The sequence below is a fragment of the Poeciliopsis prolifica genome, unplaced genomic scaffold, assembly GCF_027474105.1.
Source record: "Poeciliopsis prolifica strain line A6 unplaced genomic scaffold, Auburn_PproV2 SCAFFOLD018, whole genome shotgun sequence".
NCBI lineage: Eukaryota > Metazoa > Chordata > Actinopteri > Cyprinodontiformes > Poeciliidae > Poeciliopsis > Poeciliopsis prolifica.
Window position 1 is genome coordinate 6,205,290 of NW_026562393.1, and position 18,665 is coordinate 6,223,954.

At 37.2% G+C, this 18,665-nt stretch overlaps 1 protein-coding gene across 2 annotated transcripts in view; it reads left to right on the forward strand.

The window, feature by feature from the left end:
- The first annotated feature begins 1,167 nt into the window (after positions 1-1,167).
- The window catches only part of dock1 (dedicator of cytokinesis 1), a 200,497-nt gene continuing 182,999 nt past the window's right edge, over positions 1,168-18,665 (forward strand). For both annotated transcript variants that reach the window (XM_055042817.1, XM_055042818.1), the window contains exon 1: positions 1,168-1,365. In XM_055042817.1, the coding sequence (XP_054898792.1) occupies positions 1,323-1,365 (43 nt within the window). In that variant the 5' untranslated portion in view covers positions 1,168-1,322. The remainder of the gene's footprint in view (positions 1,366-18,665) is intronic.

Below are 18,665 nucleotides of genomic sequence, written 5' to 3' on the forward strand. Positions count from 1 at the left end.
CTCTACGCATTCTAATTCTAATTCAGGTTGAAAGTTTTCTGACTTTCTGAAAGTGTTTCAAAGTTTTCTTTGCACTTTGGTTGCTTTTTTCACTATCTGTTAGTAGCTGAACATTGTGTGGTATTAACTTAAATTGAAAAGTGTCAGAGTTGAAAAAGAAAGTATTTCCAAAAGATGAAACAAATCTGAATTCATCTCTTAAAAAGAACCTGAGATAAATCCACAACAGAACCAACAAAAGACCTGAAAGAATCACAATCCTTCATCTGCTGTACAGCACATTTCCATCTCATAACTCTTTGGGAGAAATTTGGTCAAATTTTTGTGGCATATTACTATTATACATCTGTTCTATTTGTTTATATGCATTTAGCTAAATAACTTTGAACAAGCTGCTCACAGAGTAGATCTAGTTCAGAATCAGCTTGTTTTGTGTCAAGATATAGACAAAAGTTCACTGGTATACAGGATCTTCCCCATTATGAGAGCAGTTTAAGTGAGAAACAGAACTTGAGGTTTTTTCCTAAGATGGTGCAACATTTCAGTGCCCCTTTTCATTAACCTGGTGAATGTGATTCTGATGGTTTCTTAGTTTCAAGAGTGGCTTAATATGAATCCAGTGGTTGTAGCTCCTGTCCTGCAAATGTTTCAGTGTGTGGGCTCTGGAACCACCAACTCCAGCCTTGTGACATTCCCAGACACTTTTAAATTGGGTTTGTATCACAATTCACTCAAGGACTGCAGTTACACATGGTGAGTGTCCTTCCACTAAACTTTCTATTCACTTCTTTTGATACAGCACACTAGGGTCAGAGTCACAATTGAGAAACATGCGCTTGGTGTTGGTTTCCAATCACTGCTTCAAAGGTTTTAGAAATAAATAATTGAACATGTTCACTGTGTGAAATTATATGACACATAGATTTAAGTTTTTGTATTTCATTTTTTCTGATACTTTAATTCAGTGTGATGAAGCTGCATAACATTGCATGAAACAATATTAAGAGCAACGGTTATTTGTTTATGTTTTCAATCATGTGGCAGTTTCAGTCACGCTTTTCATGGCAGTACAAATGGAGCTGGATGCCTTCTGCATGAACGCCTACTGAGTGAAAAAAGTTGTGTTCCTTTCCTCCCCCTTGCGGAGCGTCCTGTCACTGTTGGAAAATGGCTGCTCGGAGCAGCTCCCCAAAGCTCAGAGAAAAAGTCTGAGGGGAAAAAAAGTCTGCTTTGAAGTGGAAAACAAACGCTCGCTTGACGTTTTTAATTCCAAACAGGCGACGCAGGACAAAACTCGCGGAAGCCAAGCCTCGACTCTGAGGATGTCTCGCTGGGTGCCCTCAAAGAAGGAAAAGTATGGAGTTGGTACGTAACAAAAACTTGCACGCTCCCATCGCTAGCTCGTCCTAGCCCTCTGCTCTTTTATCAGACTCACTGGACAAGTTTTTTTTTTTGGGGGGGGCGAGAACTGGATTAGAAAGCGGCCGGCTGAGTGTATGTTAAAGCGGCGTAGGAGTGTTTCAGGTAGAAATGTGCCTGAGCTGGAGGAATGCAAATCATAGTTTTCCCGCTAGTTCGTCAGAAACGCAGAACGAGGAATGTGCGTCTTTTGTGGGGAAGAGTGTGGATTGGGAATTGTTAGAGGCGCGCCTAGTTTCAGCGCTGCTTCCTGTGTTGTTGGGGCCTCGATTTGCTACAAATTAACCATCTAGTTCCAGGCTGCCTCTTTATTTGTAGCTGTTTAGGTCTGTTGACTGGCAAGCCCTGCCCAACACTCAAAACATAGTTTGTGACTGCTCCTTTAATTCGTCCGTTTGCTCAAAGCTTTACGTCTTGGTCTGAAAACTTGTCTCTCCTTTGGGATATCTGGACTCGTAATTGCAGTTTATGTTGCTAGTGAGCTGTACACGGAAGAGTCCAGCTAAAAACGGACCCCGCCATTTATCACTTGTGTTTATTTACATGGAAAAAGTCGTGATTTATTGCCGTGTTTATTTTTTCGGGTGTTTACTGTCAGCGCGCGGATAGACAATTGCAGATTAAAGCCACCCAGCAGTAACCAGAAACAAGTTTATTATGGGTTAAAACCATTCCTATTATTTCCCTATCTAAACACAATTATAGACACAATTGTCATGTTACAATGGATCAATATATAAACGTGTATGATTGTAGAAATGGAGTAAATAATTCTTCCCTCTTTCTTACACAATAAAGAAATTGTGAGCATTCTTATTTCTAAAAATATTTCTTTTAGAACCATCTTGAACATTTTCCATGAGTGATAGCATGAGTGAATGGCGAAAAAGCCTGTGAAAACCTATTTTTAGGTTTTGCCGCAGATTCTTGACTTTGGATATAGGTCTGGGCTTTGACTGGGCCATTCCGGCAAATAAATGTTGTGAAATGTTTTGAGCTCAACTTTGCAAGTGTCCATGGCTGGCCTTCTTCAAGATAAGCCATTTTTGGCTTCCAGCAGGTTTTCTTCTTCCCATCAACATTGTTGGGATCTTTATTCCTTTCTGACAAAAAGCACTCCCGCAGGATGATGCTGCCACCACAATTATTCCCTGTAGGAGTCATTGTGGTGGCAGTGACTGCCTGTAGTAAAGGTGATGTGCCGCACTTTCTTCTTGACATTTTTCTATAATGGCCATATTTGTGAGGTGAATGACTGATTGTAGTCCTTTTAGCAGATTCTCCCTTCTAGGTGAGGGTCTCATTCTTAACATAGACATCTTAGCTGCCTCTATGATAAATGCTTTCAGTTTAATTGGGTGGCTTGCATTTATCTCATACTCTTTTCATTTTCAGATGATGGGTTAACCAGTGCTCTTGTGAGATGTTCAAAGTTTGTCTGTTGAAGTGACGGGGAGTGATTTCAAATTTACACAATTCTTTTCAGATTGTTTTGGCAAAATATGCACTGTGTTGTGTGGGTCTGTCACATAAATTTGCCAAAGTTTCTGGTCGTAACCCGGAAACAAAACCTTCAAGGCGTATCGGGACTTTTATTCGGCACTAGCTTACTAACCGCTGGGGCATTCCTGGATCACGTCAGTCAGCTGGCCTGTGATCCAGGTGTAAGATAATAACAGCAGTGACTGAGATGGTTTCCTGTTGAAGGAGGGGAAATGTGTAATCAGGAAAAACATCTCAAAACATTTTAAGTTCATCAAGTTGTCAACTGTTGACAGGAGGAATGCAGAGAACTACATAAACAATCAGAAATACTCTGCTGTCCCAGGAAAGTTAACAGAAAGTTTATGTTTGTGATGGTAGTAGAAGAAACCAATTTTCTGATATAAACAATCAGTTTGCATGCTAACAGCATCTTCATAGTTGTTTTCCAGACATGTTGGCCACAACATGGCATTTTTTACTGTGGTAAAAGAAATTGGCTTCCATCGCTCATCTGCCTGTAATTTTTATTAAACATAGTCCTTTTTTCTGCACTGAATAAATTTTACTCAAACTAAGGGTTGGGTTTGTCAAAATTAAGAAAAAGTGTCAAATTATACTTCTGCTCTGAAACATGAATTTATTTTATTGCTTTTTATGCATGTTAAACAGTAGAGCCCATAGAAATTGAGAGAAGTTCAACCATTGTTTAACATAATAAATGTATTGCAATCTCTGCATACTTTGATGGCAGCACATGTCTATTCTGGGGGTCAAAAGTAGATGAATAAAAATGACAGTGAAACTTTAAAAGAGTCAAAACTCTGGCAGTTTTGAGGGAGATATTGATATGTTTTGTAGATGCCGTGATATGAGAGAAATAAAAATGAAAAATGGAAAATTCTATTCTGTCAAACTTTATTTTTAGTCTGCTGAATCAGAGGTCCTCAACCTCTTTGTTCCTACGGACCAGATTTACTCTCTCAGATGACTTTGTAATTGAGATCATCATTTTATAATTTATTTATTGGTATAATGACATTAAAGGCATTATTGTGCTTTGGCCTGCTAACTGGGCATGCATTTCTCTGACCCAGTAGGTGAATATTTATCAACTGTTGTTCTATGTTAAGCCCTATGGTAGTTTCCTTATGTTATTGTTGACTTATGTAGGAGGTATGATATCCCAGTAAACTGCTTTGCTGATGAATCATCTAAATACTCATTGCAGTGCAGCATTTTGGTGCAATTTTATTTGTTTAAAGTGTGATATAAAGAAGATTGACATTTACATTGGCAGTTTAGATCCTAACTACTTTGCTTCCTAGGACAGAAAAAGCGTAAATGACTTGAACAAAAATATTGTAAATAGTCAAACAAAAACATCAGAGAGAATTGCATTTCTCTTTATATGTAGGATAATGTGGAAATACTTGAGGTTCACTGTTTGTGCTTTAAAATGGCATTTTATATATTTCGACAACGACGACACATTTTTCTCCAGCTTTTATCTCAAGGACTTATGCTCTTAATATTTCCTTCCAAATATTTGCACGGTCGTCTGAATCTGTGCAATAAACACCTCTGCACGGTTTGCCTGAATAAATGTGAAGGAGCAATCTCATAAAGCACTCTGGTAAAACGAAAGATGGACAGATGTGTTTGCGTCCATTATTTGAGAGAAACACTGGTTGCATTTTGATGGCCTTGTAAAAGAGAGTGTGAAATAGGATACTGAAATAATCTGTCAAACATTCCAAAAGTGGTGTATTACACAGTCAAACAGTAGCATGATGGAGCTACAGCTGGTTCTTCTGGGAATCCCACAGAAGGTCCAGATCCAATTCCTGGAAATCTTCATCCATTTGAAAACCTTTTCTTGCAAGGTTTGGTTTCACAACAGCACATTGGTTAATTTTAATGCTTGTACTTTATGCCACTGCAGCCATGCTGAGCCCTTTTTATGTCCATTAGTGAAAATTTGCAGCTGACAGATGGGTGCTGATGCTGACTGATGGATGATTTCAGCAGGTGAAACTGAACCTTTGACTGTAGCTTTTAAACGAGCTCCAGTGTTTCCGACCCGGTGTGTGCTGCGTTAAACGTGTGTGTGTGTGTCTCTGAAAATGAAGAACCGATGCTAATGATTTCCCCCTCATCATTCTCGTGTAAATTAAAAAGTTGACTTTCCCTCAAATAATATTGGAGAAAATTCTCAGTTGGCTCGCTGAATGCAGTCATGGGATGACTCATTAGATGAAAGAAAAGCTGCTGCCACATCATGGTTGGAGAGGATTGGTAGGGCGCACAGCTGATGCACTTTTAATACTTCATGTGTTGACCGAGGAGTGCTAATGAGCTCTCTGTGAGGCCTGTGTGGCTGTCAGTGCTCTGTATGCATCTATTTCTGTTTCAGCAAAACTTTTTTTTTTTTTTTTTTTGTCTTGCCACTTAAACTGTTCTCATAATGGGCCAAATTGCTTTGTTGGTGGAGGTGGAAAAAACTCTTCAAGTCATTTTGCAGATGTGCTGAAAATAATTGCTGCTGCTTACAAAGGGTATTGTGTTTATTATCAAGGTGAAAAAAAACAAACTACTAAATTGATTTGCTGTTGAACGTTTTTAAAATAGTTGATGTGATAGCTGTGCAAAAACAAAATAAAAATGTTAGTGAGCACTGATCAAAAATCTTGGTTTTAAAGGAGACGTAATGTTATTTCTTTTAAATTAGCACATATACAGCTCTGGAAAAAAAAATAAAGAAACCACTTAAAATGATCTGTTTCTCTGATTTTACTTTTTATAGGTACATGTTTGAGTAGAATGAACATTATTTTATTCTCTGAAATGGGCTTCTGACAACATGTCTGAAAAAATTTTGTATTTATTAGCAGAAACTGAGAAACGGTCAAATTAACAAAATAGATGCAGTGCTTTTGGACCTCACATTATGCAAAGAAACAAGTTCATATTCAATTTGAAGCAGGAATACTAATGTTTTAACTTAGGAAGAGTTCATAAATAAATATTTGTTGGAATAAATTTTAGGTTTTCAATGGTTTTTTTCTGTTTGCCAAGTTGCTAATTAGGCTTGATTTTGATTTTATTTATTTTTATTTTTTTTACAGTGTTGATTAACTGTTTGACAGTTGAGATGAATTTGGTGTCATCATGCTATTATGTTTGCAGATCCACACAGATCGGAAAGTCCATACAGCACAAACCTTGTGGAGGTTTGTGCTTCTGAAGGAAATAAAGAAGACGAAATAAAGAACCCATGTATTCTGACTAGCTGAGTGAGAATACATGGCTGCAAATAAGAGAAAGGCAAGTGGAACAATGAAACTGTATGGAGTAGACTTAATGAACTTCGGCGAGCTTAAAAGGGCAACTGTCCAAAGCAAAGGGCGCCATATGAGTGAGGTGAAGAAGAGAATGCTGGAAGGAAGCAGTGAATGGAGATGATTGTCAGAGGTAATTTGTGACAGAGGGATAGCTGAGGGTGAGGATTTTTATGATTTATGGCTTTTATGATGAAGGGAAGTGAAGTTGAAAGAGGATGAAATAAAAGTGGAGAGAATTACAAATGAGTATGTTAAAGGTAAAGCTTAGGTTTAGCAGTTATGTGACAAGTTTAGACTAAAAAGGTGGAAACGATTGGACTTGGCCAGGAGTAGGGATAGTGGAAATATCTGACATCAGACAAAGATTATGGAGCTGCCAAAGGAAAAGTAGTGAGCAGTTAAAAAAATTGAGACGTGACAGATAAGAGCTTCGATAGGTAATAAATGCAACCACTGAGTTTCTTTCCTCCACCAAGTGCATAAATGCGTCACAGATACAATATTATGGCCTCCCAAATATTGGACCCAAGCAGTTTTTAACAACTGTATTGCATACTACATTGGCATATTTGATGCGATACAGTATTTTGTGCAGCCCTACTTTTAAACTTGAATGTGTATTGCTCCTAGAAGCCTTCATATCAGGCTCTGCTTGCTGTTTATTTCATTATTATGAAAATATATTTTTACTTTATTTCGTGCATTTTTTTTGGTTTAAGTGATTTATAAAAATAAATATGGCAAAAAATAAATAACATTATGATAACAAAATGCATGTTAAATAAATTCAGCAGAAGAGAAAAAACATTTCTCTTTTAAAGAAAAAGAATTAGGAGATGTCAGAGAGAAAAAAGAATATATATTTGCTCAAACTTAGAATTTAGTTTTGTCAGTGTCTCGTATATTAACTTAGAGCTTGTACTTGACAGAGGCTTTATTTTAGCTTCAATTTTCTGTTCAGTTTCGGCCTGCATTTGTAAGATCATCACAGAAAAGCAATGAAGGCCATTTCTTAAAGAGAGGTTTCTCGTTTGCCTTTGCAGATTTTTATTTCTTGACAAATACCTTAAAGCTAAGCATAAATTAGGGAGATCAAGGTTTTTGATGTTTAGTTATTCTTGTGGCATCCCTAAAATGACTCAACAAGGCCCCAGAGGAGATCTATCTTGCTCTGTTGGGCTTCTGTGATGAATTTACCGGAAATACTTTTTGATGCTAATTTCAAATGTTGCCTCATTAATTCTGTTTCATCAACATGTTGCTGTTCCTTAAGAGACTTCAGAGAGATGTAGCTCTAGAAGGGAACCCAGGGAACACTTAAAGAAGGCTTAACTGAATCAACACGTCAGTTTTAAGACTTAAGCACAGATTGCCTGTGAGAAATTTCTTCTCTATGAAGTTTAACACGATGATATCTATTAAACTCAGAACAGGAAATGTGGAGTTTTTTTTTTTCACCATCGTTTAAGATTTAGCCTAGGAGGAATTGCTTCCTGGGGGGTCACAGGGTGGTGGCTTATCTGAAAGGACAGTCTGTCACACATGAACACACACTTGGATCTAAATTTCAGGACCCTTGTTGCTATGATTCCCATTTTAAACTTGGACCTGACAACTTCAGAGAGCTTTTTCTTGGAACAGGTTACTGGTGAGTGACACATTGGGAGCAGAAAATAGAGATGCAGTCGCTCCGTCTCTTGACTTGAGCCAAAAGTAATTTATAAGGACCCTTCCCAGCACTCTAAAAAAATCGGCTCCCACCTCCCGAGTGCAGTAAGCTAACAAATGTGGCTGCAATTAAACCGCAGTCTCAGCTACTTACTAAAATTTCTACCATATGTTTCTAAAATTGCACAGCCCGTCTTTTATTCTTCTTTACAGCCCTGATTGAAGCAGTTTTGTGTGAAATATTTTCCTATCTTTATTAGGCTGCTTTCCACTAATAACTTGTCTCAGGGTAAAATTAACATTTAAAAGACATTCTCCTCCCCCACAGGTTGCTGGCACTTGATGCCAAAAGGTTGCTTATATTTTCCCCCACTTAATGTCAGTTTCTGGGAACCTTTTAAAGGCTGGAGGCAGTATTATGCAAAACTGACTGATTTTTGAGTGTGATATCATGCTATAATCATTCTGCAAACACCTAGAACCATAAGGAACATCAAAAAACAAGGTGCATTTGGTAGAGCTTTTCAGGAGTGGCCAGTCCATCAAAATGACCCTAAGAGGCATCAGCAATGGCTGTCGTTGTGTGTGAAACGATTGTAGCAGAGTAAATACTTTTTCACAGCAGCATCAAAAATAAAACAACTCTTATTGATAACACTTAATCGATCTATCATTTGTAGTTTTCCTGTTATAAATAAAACCAGGTTGATCATATTATATATTTTCGGAAATAAAGATTTAGGTTTCAGTGTGAATAATGTGGTACTCCAATAACCAAAGCCTTTACACGAGGTTATCAGTAGATCTCAGGTTGGCTCATCTCTAATATGGAAGAAATGGTGAGAAAGCAATCCCTGCTGCAGTCTATTAAAATCACATTTAACAAAGCAACAACAGCTTCAGCAACACTGCAGATTTTTAAGAAAACCCCTGAGCTCCTTCTTTGTTGTTGACTTGACAGAACATGATGGCTTTTTTTTCCCTGAGTTATGCTAAGATCTGATTACAAGTCAAGATCCTCATTGAACACTAGGAGGAGAAAGTTTTTCTTATCTTTTTGTTGTGATCATAGGGTTTGTTTGGTATTTCTGAAGTGTGCAATGAATCCACAGAGCTGTGTGATGGTCTGTTCTGTTTTTTCTTGACTCTCACATCCTTCCTTCTGATGTTGATAAGTGGGAAGTGTGTGACTAGGCCTGTCGCAATAAACGATAAATCAATTAATCGCACGATAAATTAAAACTATCGACCTCATTTCAATTATCGGCAATATCGTTTCTTCTTGCCTCTTTCTCTTACTGTTGATGACACTGAATGAAACTCCGGTGCTCTCCACTGACCCTCCCTTCCTTATTTTCTTAGTGTAATGCCCAGCACGCACGACACGACCTTATGTCGCCGATTGTCGGCCAATTATCAAAACCTGAGAGACCACACGTTAGCCGACAGAAATCTTATGTCTTTGTGCATCGTAGAGTTAACTCATTTGTTTTCAAATACTGAAAACTTGATCCACGAGACCTCGGCTCACCCAAGTCTATTCTTTCCCTCATTTAACCCATCAGTGCGGGAGTTATTGAGCAGATATGGTATGACATTTTTTGTATAACAACCTTGAGTAAAACTACCACAATAGCATAATTTTTATGCACTCATATTAAAACCAACACATATGATATCACCTAATTGAAAAGAGTGCTTTCTTGAACTTTTAAAAAGTTGTTAGTAGAAGTGATTGTATTTGTTACATCATATTTATACCCCATGGAAACGTAGATAGATGATTTACTCTGATCAATTTACAAAGATAAAGTGTTAAGTGCCACTTGTTTAGTGAAAATCTATTACTTTCTTTATTTTAGATTAAATTTTTTTCTCCACTGAATAAATGTATCTACATTAAAGACAAAAACCTTTGAAAAATGTTTTGTGCTAAATTTGTGTGAAAGCAAAGCAATTATTAACATAATAATTAAATATATATTTGACCATTCATTAGATGCTCCTAATTTACCTTTTTGAGAAACTCCAGTCATCATGTTTCTTCCTTTTCCTTTGGAGGTCAGTATGACTTTGCTATTTATTCATTCTGAAAGGGAATCATATATTTACTGTGGGTCGTTTTGCTCGGTGAGGCAGTTCTAATAGTACAGCTCCCAGTGGCTTGCTGTGAGATGGTGGCTAAGACAAATGACAGCTGGCCTATTTAATCAGTGCATAGCTAAGTGCTTCCACAGTATTTCATCTTGGCTCAACACTGAGACAAAGCTGGGACACTTTTGTGTCACGCTCCAAAAGCTCAGTCTAGGTATAAATCCCTAAGTCACAACCCAAAATATGTAAACAATGTTGATTTCAGCCAACATACCCTGAAGGTAAATAATCATCTCTGGAAGATGAAAGCGGAAGATGCATCTTATTTGCTTTAGGTAGACTAATAAGGCCTTCCACTTGCTTTGAATGTTTATGTGACTGATTGTCTCTGTATTGGTGGCAGAGTCTGTGTCACCAGAGTGTCTGTGGTCAAAGTCGACACTTATAGGTATGTGAACTTTTATGACAACAACAAAGGGCCCTACGTTCCTTTTTGTCAGCCTAACAAATGCAGTGTGACAAGAAGACAGCGAGACATGTTGGTTGTCTTTCCCGCTTGGGTGTCCTCCCCGGTATCCTCAGCATCGATTGTGGACATTCCAAGCAGCTTGGGCCTTTGTCTGAAGTGAATCCTGCTGTGCTGCTTTGGCTCGCTTGACAGATGGTTAATGGTGTGTAACATGTCAAAGTGAAACAAAGGTCACTGATGCAGACATATGCTGTTACATAATTTAGATTCAGTAAGCTCAGATTAGTATGCGAGAGCCTTCAAACAGGCAACAGCTTTAGTTACCGCTCTTGCTAAGTTTGAACACATAGTGTGGTGCGATGACAAAATCTAGCCATGCATTTATTTTGTATAAACAGAAGTAGGTCTTTCAACTTTATAGTTTTTAAATTTAAAAATATTTTTTGGTATATTACTGTCTCAACCATTAGTTCGTCTGTTTGACCAAATAGCACATTTGTACCTTTTTCCAATTTTAGTTTTTCTCATTAGTTGACTTGAATTGGACCCTGTCAATCCTGACAAGTAGCCAATTGATCAGAAACTCAAAAATCTGGTCACTGAATTAGTAAACTCTTCTGCAAGGCACTTTTAGCCTCACCCTATGGTGTGGATGTTGTTGCTGCGAGCACTTACATTACTAAGGCGCATTAAAACAAACCTTTATCTTGGCTTTTTTATATTCTCCCTCTTTTCTCACACTGAACTTGGTAAGGCATGAGATTTCCTTTAGGAACATATCTAGTTTCTCTGGGCAATACATAAGGAAACTACAGAAATGATGATGCTAACAGCACTAGTTTGTGATATAAATTGAGGAACATTAAGTTTAAAATGTCAACTCGCTAATATTATTTTTGTTTTAAAATATTGAAACCCTACTTTACAAGAATTGTTTTATGCCTGCAAATATAGTTTTACAACTAATTTTAATCATCTAAGTTAGCAACTGACATAAGCCACAAACATCTAAAAGTGGCATCTATGAATATTACGTACAGTCCTCTGAATAACATATTGACATTATTTCCTGTCTCGCAACCTTTGTTCGCTAATCAGTCTGAAAAACCTTTGCTACTGATAATATAAAACACTATCAGCTTTCCCTTTAAATACCTACTGCAAGTGTGTTAATGTAAAGCTACAGTAATAATAATGCACTGTATAAAAAAACAAATATATATTTTTCAGTTACAATATCACAATGGGTACCTATTGCTTATGACCCACTGATTTTTTTAACTTCAGTAGTACTTCAAAAGGCAATACCTAGCTGTAAAATAGTAGGAATAATGGAGTGTACAGGCTTTAAATGTAATTACCAATGGCACCAACAAGCAAAATGTTAGAAACTGTCCACGCAGCCTGTTTATTTCACTTATATAAATGTCCTCAGAGTTAAATTTTTGTATTATGCTGAATTGGTTTCGAGTCCTCTAATGTTGAGATTCATGCATAACGAAACTCACCGAGCTCAACAGCACTGAGGCTGCTCAGATTATACAAATGTCAACCCCAATATTAGCAGCAGTCCATATTAATGTTGCATTTGTCACCTTTAAAATGTCCCATTGGTTGTTGTGGAGACTTGTAATTGAGGTGTCAGTCATCAATTGTCGTTGCAGACGAGCTCGGGACGCCTGCATGCAGCAGGAGACGGCCCTTCATGAAGCCTGGCATTTGATGAAATAGCCTTTTGTGTGTTTTCTGTATCTTGTGTGAGTATGTGTGCCTAGATAAATACTTGGAAAAAGTCAGAACCTTGCAGCTCAGAGACTCAAGAGGCAGTTTTATTTGTGTATATATATATATATATATATATATATATATATATATATATATATATATATTTACACACACAATGTAAGAAAGCAGCAAGTCTTATAGAGATCCTATAGAAACTGCATGCATCATCTTTGTGCTGCCATGTAACCACTGAGGTTTCGAAAGAAAAGTAATAGGCTAAAGCTCTGCAAACATGGAAACATTGCTTTTGATTATAGAGCATCCAATTACAGCTGCATCTTGAAAAATTTAGCAAAATCAAGCTGTAAATTTCTTCAATAAAAAAAGTGACTCAGTGATAAGTATTTCGGATTCATTTCTATTCTTTCACTTTTCATTTAAAGCTAATGAAAATCCTCTCAAAATAAAATAAATAAATAAATAAATTTTAAATGCAAAATATTTGTCCTATTTAAAAGTATGTTGTTGCAATGTACAGTAAGTATATGCTCTCAATACTTATTATGGGCTTTGTCTGCACTGACATTATACTTGATAAAACAAAAATCACCAAAATCAGTAATGACATGGCTCAACAAATCATCACCGAGTGGGAAAGCTTGCTTTTAGATTGCAGTTGAAAGCCATAGATCACAACTTGTGTCTCTTTTTTCCTCACTTTTTCCTTCCACTTAAATTTAAATAATTATGCTGGGATACAACATTCTTAGTTACTTTTGTAATTGTATTTTTTGCTTTATACTCAGAGGGAAAGATGGAATCTTTTCTTTTTTTCCTCTTCTTAAGTGAAGCTATCATTTTTGGGAAACTGAATTTCTGGGTTTTGATTGGAACTTAGGCACTAGAATTAATCACATTGTCAGGAATGAATCTGCATAGTATATGGCTTCCACTTTTCAAACAGCATTGTTAAGGTGAATTACCTTTTCAATATGTGGGCTAGCTTTCAATGATATTGAAGGATATTAAGATGCACTTATATGTCCATCAGTTTTTATTGCAGATTTTAAATTTGTCTCTTGCTTTAGTGACAAAATTGTGTAAATTATTTAGACTACTATTAATGGCAGGTATTTTTAAGAAGGTGGCTGGTGTTGTTGTCTGTACATTGTGTTTAGACATGCAGTTCTTTTAACATGCACATAGAGCATAGTCTTTGACAATTTCAACTTCTGAGGTCCAAATTAATCTTAAGGCCAAATGCAAAATTAGTTTTTTGTTTCCCCGGGTGACCGACCCACCTGTCCTGAGAGAGGAAGAGCTTCAGTGGATTATACTCAACTATCCCAGCAATTTAAAACAGATAATTTTGCATGTGTGCTTAATTTTTAAAATTCAGCAGAAGTGTGCCGGCAATGAAGCAATAGATTAAAATCTAGGATTAGTGTTACTGTATTTAAGAATTTTCCATCTGTCTCTGGAAAGTTATTTCATCGCAACAACACTCAGGTCTTTCAGGAATGTATGCGACATCTGTTTTGGTAAGACAGCCACCAGTATAAGATTATAAATAGCAGCGTGAAGAACAGGTTGCGAGCATTTCCGGTTGTCAGTCAGCACCTCTTATTGTAGCAGATGTGAAGCAATAAAAGTTCAGTCACGTCGATGAAGTCATGGTGTTGGCTGAATGTGGGCGAAGGTGTTTCAAAGTAAACTTGCTGAGTCAATTCTAGAATTTCTCTAGAAATGTTTAAAAGTAATTACTGGGTCCTTAGCCTTGTTTCATGAGAGTTGGAAAGCAGAGCAAGAAATAATTGGTGCATATTTCTGTGCAAAGGCTGATTTTTCATTCTGAGCTATTCTAGTATTTGAAAAAGCGCTGCAAACATTTGTGCCACTAAGTAAAGAAGTAATTATGCACACCTCTTGAAACCTCAGTCTGTAACTTATTGATATGTAATATATTGAAACAGCAAAAATCTTGCAAAGTTGTGAAGTAGAAGAAAAATAAGTGTGCTTTTTTATTTTGCCTAATTTGCTTCTCTAAAAAAATACTATTCAAACCTATAATGTGTTTTGCACAAAGCTATCTCAGTATGAAAGAACTGTCTTGTGCACACGGTGGTGGAAGGATCATGTAATCCTGTTGTGAATCCATGGCAAGGCATGGAAATGGATGTTCACTAATTCTCTCCATCCAGTCTGTGTTGGCCTGAGCTGTTTTGAAAAGAAAGGGCAAACCTTTCAAGCTCTACTACAAACAGAAAGGTTTGCTGCTGTATTTTGAGTCAAGATGCTAAACTTCATACCCATGCCACAGTTTTCATTTTATTAATTTTTTTAATTTAGCTTCTAATACACATCATTTGGTTTGTCACAAAAGCATATATCGTCTGTGGTTGCAATGTGTCAAAATGTGAATGACACAAATAAAAAAAAAGTATAAAACTGAGTCATGTAAAATCAAAAGATTATTCTTTCTGCAGCTCTGGATTCGTGTGCAAAGTGCAAGCTAGGTTGCTTCGCAGAGCCAGCACACACTCCCACAAATAACACTAGACCACTGTGTTGGAAATTCTCAGTGAAAGGCTTTGCTCAGTGCTCTGTAAAGAGCTTGGATCTGCTCCTTCTTTCTCTCTCCCTGTTGTACTACGAAGATGATTTTCAGTTAAAGCTCCACAGAAGCGGTGGCAGTAAAGTTATTGCCCTTCCATATTGTGGCCACATGCCTCTAGAGGGGCTTGGTGAATGGCAGGAAGTTGTGCCAAAAGACATTACTGACTTTGGCGTCTGGCACTAAGTTGTTTTTTGCCACCTGCTCCTCTCTTTGCATTTCTTATCTTTTCATTCATGGAAAAAATTTCTCCTTCAATTCCAGTAAGCAATAAAGTTTTACTCTCTTCACTTTTTTGTACATTATATGCTACGTGAAGTATTGTGCAACTTCCTAAAGACATAAAAAGCATCAGCATTTCCTTCTGGAAGGGTCCCCTCTATTGTGATACAGTCATATCTTCAGTAGTATTTCCTCTTGGGATTTTTTTTTTGTGAGCGAGAGGAACAATGTGGTTCCAGCCCAGCAAGGGGGAAAAAAACCTGTGGTTTTCTCTGTCTAGCAGCTCAGCTACACTTGTATTAATTTCAGTTTAATTACAATAGCATTATCTCCACTTTCCAACTGCAGACATAGCTAAAAGGCTGCGTAATTGGTCTAAAAGGAAATGGTTTTGTTTTGTTGGAGTTCTTCTCTTCTCTGACATCGCTGTTTGAGTTTCCCTCTAAATTAGAACCATCAGACTTCAGTCTGAAGACTTAAAGTTCTTATTAAACCTTATTAGAGAGGAACTAGAAATAATTACACCTTTCTGTTTTGTAAGTTTCCCTTAATCTGAGTGGTTTAAAGTTGCTGCATGGCTGATTGTCTCCACTCTCATTGCAAGGTTCTGCTCTTGCTAATGCAGTTCTGTATTTGGATAGTTTGGCTACTCTCAAGTGAATGACTTTGCATCGTAACTTTACTTTTGGGGGAGAGTCTTATAGTTTGGCTGAAGTAAAAATTCTAGTTTAACATGCCAAAACAAAAAATTGCATTTGCAAAAAATATTTCAACATGTATTGTTAGGATTGTCAAAAAAAACAAAGTTTAATGTTCTGCTAGTAGACTGCTTAGGAGTACTAATGCAGGTTTGTATTTCATTGGTCTGTAGTTTTATATGTACTTTAAGTTTCAATCTTGCTTGAAAAGCACAATTCTTTGGTTTAGAAAATATTGCAAGGGAAGAGAAATGTTGAGGGCACAAATGTAGGTCCTTCTGAAGTTTTTTTTTTTTGTGTGTGGGAAGCGATGCAGACTCATTTCACTAAACACCGGTCAAATGCAATATTGTGAACAACAACACTGGTAAAGTTAGCCTGCCTGTATTTATTCTGCAGATTCCAGTACAGAATGGCCAAAACCGCATCATCAACCCAGCATTCATTGCACTGGTGAAAACATGGCGATCGCTAAGTATGAAAAATATAGCAAAAGATGCACATTTTTTAAAGTAATAATGAGTTTTTTCTGTATCGCAAAGAGCAATTTTTTACTTAAGAAAATTACAACATATTTGGGTCAATTAATCATGGATCCCTCTAATTGAGAAGTAATGTCACTCGTCTTCTTCAGCAGATTTGAGAGCATGGTCTAAATATGTATTTTGAAATGTGTTTCACAATACAATTGTAAAGTTATGCAGGCTCAAAATAATAACAAGAAGTCCAGCTTGTCATTTACAGTAAGATATAACTTCTGGTAATAGATTATTCTGTCTGTAATCTGTCTGTGGAGCTCTCTCTGCTAACTTGGCCTTCTTTCCACTGAGAGCTGAAATGCAGCTGGAGTGGAATAATCATCCTCTATTCATTCTTGCTGCACAGAGAAGGGAGAGTGTTCTCAGCCCACTCTACGCTTGTTAAAGTCCACCTCTTTCAAGTTAAGCACGGTATTAAATATATATTTCCTTCTTCATTTTCACTTCTTATTTCTGTGGGTTTTTTCTGGATTTTTGAACAAAGGGTTTACCTTTGTTCAAAATGTATTTATTTACATATCCCTAGATTCATGGATGCTCACATCCATAAATCTACATAGATTTGAGATTTAAAAGACTATTGGTTTCACCCAATAAGTATCAATTGTAGCTTTTTAAATGGAGCTTCTCTGCACTGTATGGAATCAGAATGCATTTAAAGGATAATGCTTGTATTCTTCAGTGAAGCTGAGAAATACACGCGACAATAAAGTTAATTGGGAAAGCCTGAACTAGTCAATCTGTATTTAAATGGAGGTATATATTTCTTACAAAGACATAGGGGACATGGAGAATGTTTGTTTCTTTTGCGTTCCCTCACAAAACTTTTGCGTCCCCTCACAAAACCTTTTTTTTTCTTTTGCGTTACCTCGCAGAACCTTTTGTTTTGCGAGGGAATGCAAAAGTTTTGCAAGGGAACGCAAAAGAAAAAAAAAATTTCCCATGTCTCCTTGGGGGCTCCGTAATTTCTCGTGCCCTGATTATTTTTATGGTCTCTGGTCAGCACTCAGTGGTATAGTCCTCTTCTTGGTTTTGTTCTCTTTTTAAGTGTCACTACTAAAAATAACTACCAATGACTAAAGTCCAGTAAACTGTTGTGACTCTTTTGCAACTTCTATTGTTGCAAAAAACTTGACGCTCATCTTCACCATGGTATTCTTTTTGCTTTTGTCTAAAATAAACAACAGGTTGACTGCAACCCTGCTTGCCACAGCAGTTCTTTCAGAAGCAAAGATATGGTGAATAGCGAATTATGCATGGCCTTGAAGAGTTTTCTGAAAAGAGAAATTTGGTGGTATTTGCATACAAGGATAAGTTATGATATACTGGATCACAATTTCTCCAAAATAGGCAGCTGACAAATTAACTCATTAAGGCCACTTATTAGACTGGAGGGTGAAACATCACTGTTGAATGATTTGGATTGAACAAATGTTAGCAGAAACATGGTGACACAGTCTCTGTCTTTATGTTGACGACATTTGAAAACCATATCCAATTTATTCTAAGCAACATTTTGATACAAACCTGAGCGTTTATCACAAATTCACTTCCAACTTGCTTGACATTTAGGTGGAAGTAAAACGTCATTGTGTTCTCTGAAACTTCTTTCATGAAAGCAGTTTCCACACATTGCTCAATATTTGCATCATCATTGAGTTCTCTGATGCTCAAAAAGATGCAACCAGGGCTTGACATTGAAAACGATCAGCCGAACGCTGATCCTTATTGGAGCAGTGGGATATTTGTGCACGCAGTTGAAAACTAGAAGCCTCTTTTAAGTTTTAATCTAAAGTTGCACTTTAGCTCTCTTACTATGGTAGCCCAGCCCATCCAGATTCAGAGTTGCCTCATGCTCCGCTCATGGGTTCTCCTCTCGTAGAATCCATTTTGTCTGGGATTTCCTGGAAGGTTCGGAGCCTTCTGCCTACTGGGACTTCAAACAAAAACCTCAGTTGAGTCAGACTCTTTCAAGGGAGCTGGGTTTTTTTCAGAGCTATTCCTTCTTTCCACCCCTTCTTCATCAACCTACAATATTATCTTCAGAGTGTAATGATATGTTATACTGTGCATGGATTAGTGCAGGCCATCACGGAGTACAAAGTGTAGAATTACAATCAGTCCACTATTTAGATGAGGCTGCTTATAATTGTAGAGAGGGCGTAGACTTGTACTGGCTAAGTAGATAGTTCCATAATTTGATTCCTAACTCTTCTCCTTTGATGATAATGTTTTGTGAGCTTACACGCCCTTATGCGAGGGGTTATGTATGGTAATGAGCCCCTCACCCCCACCTCACTCCCTATCAAATGATGCTGCTGTTTATCCCGTTTCCAGAAAATAATTTGCATGCCACACTCGAGGGAAAACATGGTCCACTTCCTAACGCTT